The 6797-nt window shown below is 37.3% G+C and overlaps 1 protein-coding gene across 1 annotated transcript in view; it reads right to left on the bottom strand.

Annotated features, from left to right (window-relative positions):
• The window catches only part of MYO6 (myosin VI), a 118573-nt gene that overhangs the window by 15628 nt on the left and 96148 nt on the right, over positions 1 to 6797 (bottom strand). Inside the window, exons 25-27 of the mRNA XM_042782585.1 lie at positions 5016 to 5224; positions 4082 to 4160; positions 2528 to 2688 (exon numbers count right to left, since the gene is read on the bottom strand). Coding sequence (XP_042638519.1) covers positions 2528 to 2688; positions 4082 to 4160; positions 5016 to 5224 — 449 coding nt within the window. The remainder of the gene's footprint in view (positions 1 to 2527; positions 2689 to 4081; positions 4161 to 5015; positions 5225 to 6797) is intronic.

The raw sequence follows: 6797 nt of genomic DNA, 5'->3' as shown, positions 1-6797 counted from the left end.
GAGGAGTGGCTGGTGGGTTTGAACCGCCAGCCGTCTGGTTAGCAGGCAAGTGTCTTAGCCACTATGCTACCAGAGCTCCCAAATAGGACAGAGAAAAACTGCCCCATAGGGTTTCCAAGGCTGTAAATATTTATGGAAGCAGACTGTCTCATCCTTCCCCTATAGTGTGGCTGGTGGGTTCAAACCACTTACCTTTTGGTTAGCAGCTAAATGCTTTAATCAGTGTGCTACCACAGTGCCTCACAAAGGCCACAACTGGGTTAAAATACTTTAATTATATTGATATGCTAATGAAAGGCCAAATATTGAACTCAAATCCCAAAGCTCGATCATTATTATAATGTCTAGTATTTGTATAGGCCTATTCAGTTTATTTGGGGTCAGAATCAACTTGAAAACAAATAACCAGAGCAGCCACTCATTTCATTTTTTAATATACTATATTTTCATATGCTTCAGAGCCCAGAGTTTCCCGATATAATTACTTATCAGATAAAAATCTGAAGGCAACCTATAATACACTTCTTCTTTCCCCCGTCTTTTCAATAAAATAAAGTCTAACGAAACCCACCACCATCAAGTCGATTTCAACTCACAGCAACCCCCTAGGATACAGTAGAACTGCCCCATAGGGTTTCCAAGGTTGTAACCTTTATGGAAGCAGACTGCCCTATCTTTGTCCTGGAGAGCTGCTGGTGGGTGGGTTCAACTACTGACTCTCAGTTAGTTAGCAGCTGAGAGCTTAACCAATGTGCCATTAAAATCAAACCAACTCACTGCCATCAAGTCAATTCCAACTCACAGTGACTCCCACTGGGTTTCTAAGGAGGTAAATCATTATAGGAGATTGCCTCATCTTTCTTCTACGGAGTGGCTGGTGGGTTTAAACCGCCAACCTTCTGGTTAGCAGTCAAATGCTGTGGGCACTATACCACCAGAGACCTGATAACTGTGCCATCGAAAAAAAAAAACCTAACTCAGTGCCGTCAAGTTGGATCCGTCTCATAGCAACCCCTCCTTGGCTTTCTGAGGTGGTATCACTACATAAGGAGATTGCCCAACCGTCTTTCCAGGGATTGGCTAGTAGGTTTGAACAGGCAGCCTTATGGTTAGCAGTCACATGCCTTAGGCACTATGCCACCAGAGCTCCCACTGTGCCGTCAGGGTTCTTAAAACTAACCAATGTCTGCAATCAGAAGCTAAGTTTTTTTCCTTTCACAGGGAAATAGCTCCATCTAGTGGCTGTGCTTCAGTTTTATTTTCTCATAAACTGGTGCCCTCAAATCCTAAGTATGGTTACAGATAGTTATGTGTGTCTCTCTCATACATACATGTGAGAGCTCTGGTAGTGTAATGCCTAGAGGTATCTGACTGCTAACCAGAAGGCTGGTGGTTCAGACCCACCCAGCCACTCCTCAGAAGAAAGATTAGGCAATCTACTTCTGTAAGAGATACCCCTCAGAAACCCAAGGAGGAGTCGCCATGAGTTGGAGTCGACTCAATGGCAGTGAGTTTGGTTTATATATATATATGTACAACATATATATTCACATATACAGGGACTAGTTTTTCTTTGTTTCTACAGTGTGTATTTAAGTAAATAATCAAAATAACAGATGTCTACATTCTAAACTACTTTCTTAAATGAACCAGATATATTAAAACCTTCTTGGACCTTTTAATATGAATTTTCACAGTCCCACACACACCACTAAAGTATAGGATTTAGAGATAATAGAGAAACCAAAGGAAACACTCTATTTCAGACTGGTTAATTGTTCTTCTTGGAAAGGAAAACCCATTTATTCTAAGACACTGTGAGACATTGTTGTATAATTTTCTTCTCATCCCAAGTGTTAAGGTGTATACAATATTTAATTAAAAAAAAAAAAAAAAAAAACCTTTGCATTAGGAAAATAATAAATCCCAACCTAAAATAAATTAAACTATAATATATTCACTAATTCCTATGCTAATGTATAATGACAAGCATTTAGAAATCAGATTTTCACCTAATGTACATACAGTACTCTCAGAGAGTTTCAGGGTAAAAGTTGAGATGTTTTTTTAACAAAGTGCTCACTATTGGAAACATCACACTTCCATTTTTCAACAGTTTAACAATGTAATAGAAAATCAACTGTTGCATTCACTTGGGTATATAAGTGTTGTTGTTGTTGTTGTTGTTGTTATGTGCTGTCAAGTCAGACCTGACTCATAGTGACCCCTCCTTGGGTTTTCAAGGCAGTATCACTACGGAAGTAGATTGCCCCTCTTCCTTCCAAGGAGTAGCTGGTGGGTTTGAACCGCCAGCCTTCGGGTTAGCAGTCAAGTGCCTTAGGCACTGCACCACCAGAGCTCCTGGGTGTATAAGTAGGTAAAAATAATTTTAAAATATTTCTACTTAAAATATATGAGGACCTAAAGAGCAAGATTTTCCCCTATTTTCCTGTAACATGGAAATGAGAAGCAGAGAGGTGAAGAAAGCAAAGCAGAGGGTGCTGGACCACACCAGCGGAGCCCGTACCTCCGGAGCGCTGGGTCGGCCTGGGCCTCGTCGGTGATGAGCTCGGCCTCACTCTGCGCGATCCTCAGGGCCAGCTCCCGGTCCCGCCGCTCCTGCTCCAGAACCGCCTGCTGCTGAGATTCCTCCTCCCGCCGTCTGGCCAGCTGCTCCTCCACTTCAGCCTGCCAGGGACAGAGAGCCAACTTCACCAGCGGTCTCCACTGGCTTACGTGATTATCCCAATTACTATTAAAATAAACGGGAAAGGTGACTCTTCCATACAAGTTATTTACTCAGAAAGATAATACTGTTTAGCCACAAATCTCTTCAGTCTCTGTCTTCTATATTAAGCTTCAAGCTCCACAAACATCTCCATTTCTCCTTTCTTTGCCAACTCCAAGAAAAGGTAGAGACACACAACACAGCTCCACCATTCTAATGAGTATACCATATATGAGTATTCTAGGTAGGTATCAGTGAGACAGATTAGGAAGAAAAGCCTGGCAATCTACTTCAGAAAATTAGCCAATGAATACCTTATGGATCACAGAATACTGTCCACTATAGTACTGGAAGATGAGTCCCCTAGTTCAGAAGGTACTCAAAAGACACAGTGGCTGCAACAATGGACTCCAGCACACCAACGATCATGAACATGAAGCAAGCCTAGGTAACGTCTTGTTTTACCGCACATAGTGTTGTTATAAGTCAGAGCCATCTCAGTGGCATCTAACAACGATACCAACTAGATATCATATTAACACCAACAGCCAGAGAGCAGATGTCAGAAATTTTAAATGATGGTTATACTCAGGATACATTATGAAAGCCAAGATAAACAGACAAATATATGATCAATTATTCTCAGACACAGATGGGATTTTTTTAAAAAATGGGGATGGGGAAAGTATTACAATCCTAACTTATTAATACTAATATCTACAAAGTTTTAAAACATTTAAAAATAATTATGTTTTGAAAGAATGTTCCTCTGACTTTCCCCTAGGTATTGTAATAATGAAACTAACAAAATTAATAACTACTGAGCTAGGCACTATTCTAAACAGTTTAACATGTGTTAACACATTTAATGCTCACAACTATTGCTGTTGTTGTTATGTGCCATCAAGTCGAACCCAACTCATAGCAACCCCTCCTTGGGTTTCTGAGGCAGTATCACTACAGAAGTAGATTGCCCCATCTTCCTTCCGAGGAGTAGCTGGTGGGTTTGAACCGCCAGCCTTCTGGTTAGCAGTCCAGTGCCTTAGCCACTACGCTACCAGAGCCCCCTCACAACTATTAGTTATTTCAATTCCACCAAGAAAATCATGGCCCAAAGAGTCACATATCGTGACCTGTGCAATGTCACAATTTATGCCAGTGACAGAGCTTTATTCAGAACCACTTCCCCAGCTCCAAAGTCCCTCCCACGACCACTTCAGAAACTGCCTTTGGTTTCAGGGACTAACTAGTGACAGTTGATGTAGCATATCAAGATTTTGTCTTCATTTCTTTTGTTGTATAATTTTGAAGATTCTATTTTGATGGAAATTCAATTATCTAGTAAGGTCAGACCTGAATACGTTTTTCATCATCTTCCCTTTTCTTTCTCTCTTCTTCTTCTTGTTTTCTCTTTGCTTCCATTTCAAGTTTCCTAACAATGACAGAAAACTCTTTAAAAACATAATACAAAATAAGGAATCATTCAGAAGCAATATAACTATTAATAAACAAAGGTTATAGAATGGAACTCAAATTAACCTCCTAGTCATATATATTATCAACTTATTTTGAATAAAATAAAATCTAACTCTACTGACAGTAATTTTTCTGAAACAGAACAAATATGATTATATTCTGTATCCTTTAAAAAATAGAGATTACCTTGGCTACAAACCCTAGCTATAAGACCCTGATTATATGTGTTTCTCTGTATGCGTTTCTTTTATCTACCCTATCATGGAAATACTCCCAAAAAAAACTGTTAGTTTTTAGACTGTAGGAAAATAGTAGTGCCCTTTTTTCTAGCTTATAAAATAATATATAAGTCATATCAAAACCAAACCAAACCAACTGCTGTCAAGTCATTTCCAACTCATAGCAACTCCTCCTTGGGTTTCCGAGGCAGTATCTCTATGGAAGTAGATTGCCCAACCTTCCTTCTGAGGAATGGCTGGTGGGTTTGAACCGCCAGCCTTTTGGTTAGCAGTCAAATGCTTTAGACACTATGTCACCAAAGCTCTCAGACAATTCACAGTTTTAAAAAAGAAGTCTAGAAATCCTCAGGTGTAAAATTCTAACCCAAAACTCAGATTATGGTAGAAATCATTTTATTTAGGTTATACATATTATACAATAAGCTATTCTCTCAACTTCCAAACTTATTCAAAAATTAATTTTTCAAATAAAAATATAGTTTTAAAAAGAATATTTATTAACCGCTGCCAACACCAAGAATTCACTATTCTGGTTGTATCTAATTCAAATAACCACAATGTAAGGGCCTTACATCCGCCTTTCCTCCTCTTCCTTTCTTCGACGTCGTTCATCTTCTTCACGTCTCTTTCTTTCTTTTTCCATTTCTTCTTGAATACGTCTCAGCCTTTCTGCTTCTTCTTCCTGTTGTTTTTTCTTCTGCAATGCACTGAGGAGTTCCTCTGAGCTTTTAACTAATGCATCATATTCTTTCTGTATTTGTTCCCTTGTCATCATAGTGGTCTTAATAAACAAAACAATGAAAGCATATTTAAAATGTTATCTCTGCACACAAGTACTTGACCCTATTTTCTAACAACCAAATAATTAAATACCTAAGGGTGTGCATACTGTGGAAGGTAACATGTTACAGTAAAAAATATATTTTTAGGCATCATTAGCTAATCTAGCTAGCGTTTACTATTCTTTAATGAAATGTTCAAATAGTACTGAAAGAGTAATTTAAAAATTACTAAATTTATCCAAAATTGTTGGTTGGTTTTCCTAAGTTAGTCTTTAAAAAACGTAGGTGGTTGATTTTAATTGATAATGGTATCATACACAGAGATGGTCTCTGACATATCCAGAAAATCAACTAAGTTTATCTATATAGCACTGTCACTCTTCTTCTGTCCTCTTTCTGCTTTCTACCTCCAAGGTAGTTAACCACAGTCTACACAGAATATATGCAGAAAATAAGACAAAAGGCTCACTTTAAGGTATTTGTTCTACCCCATATAATTTTAAAGATACAGGACCATGAATCAAGGATCAAGGAGCCCTGGTGACATGACAGTTAACTACTCTGCTGTTAACTGAAAAGTCAACAGTGCAAACCCACCCAGGGGCTCTATGAGAGAAAGACTTGGTGATCTGCTTCCACAAGGAGTACAAACTAGAAAACCTCACAGACCAATTCTACTCTGTCATGTGGGGTCGTTATGAGTTGAAATTGACTCGATGACACCTAACATTACAACAACCAAGGATTAATGTTTTTATTATATCAAAATACTAAGAAATGAGATTTTTAAAAAATTAGGAACATAAAATGTAACTTGGGAAGACATATGAATAGGCAGATCAAATATAATTAACAAATAAGCATACAGGAAAAAATTTCAATCTAGTAATCAAGTAAGTGAAAAACTGAAAGAATATTAAAAAAAAAAGAGAAGCCCCATTTCCCCCCCCACAAAATCCAAGGAAAACAATTTCTACTTTTCTAATAGTTGAATAATTATGTCATAGACCACAGGAAGACAATGTAATAACATAGACAAGGCATATAACATGATGTTAGAGATATAAAATTAAATGTTTATTATAAGTACTATATAAAAATATGTGCATATAAAATAAGACTAGAAGAAGAATATAGTACAATAGTTGAATTTGTTAGTATGGAGGAATTAAGGTGTTTTTTTTCTTGGCTGGTTTTCTCTAAATTTTCAATCTTACCTTACTTTTAAATTTTAAAATTTGTTACTGAAAGCAGAAAGCATCAAACAAATTAAAATAACTATGGTTATATAAAAGATTATCAATGGAATACAATATTTAGTTACTAGTTTTGGAATAAAATCTTTTGTAGAAATAGATGAAATCTCATTACAAATTACGTTCCTTTTTTTCTTTTTGCTATGAACATTTTGAAACAGAGAAAAGCAGAGGGAATATTATAATGAGCATCCACCTGCCATTATAGAGACTCAGTACTTGTTGACATTTTTTAATCTTTAAAAAAAAAAAAAGATTGGGTAAGAAAACACAACCCATCCATATGCTGCCTACAAGAGACACACCTTAGAGATAA

Source organism: Orycteropus afer, unplaced genomic scaffold (assembly GCF_000298275.1).
Source record: "Orycteropus afer afer isolate SDZICR_OR568_19922 unplaced genomic scaffold, OryAfe1.0 scaffold00380, whole genome shotgun sequence".
Classification (NCBI taxonomy): domain Eukaryota; kingdom Metazoa; phylum Chordata; class Mammalia; order Tubulidentata; family Orycteropodidae; genus Orycteropus; species Orycteropus afer.
The sequence above is the reverse complement of the archived record's forward strand: the minus strand, read 5'-3'. Positions and strand labels throughout refer to the sequence as shown.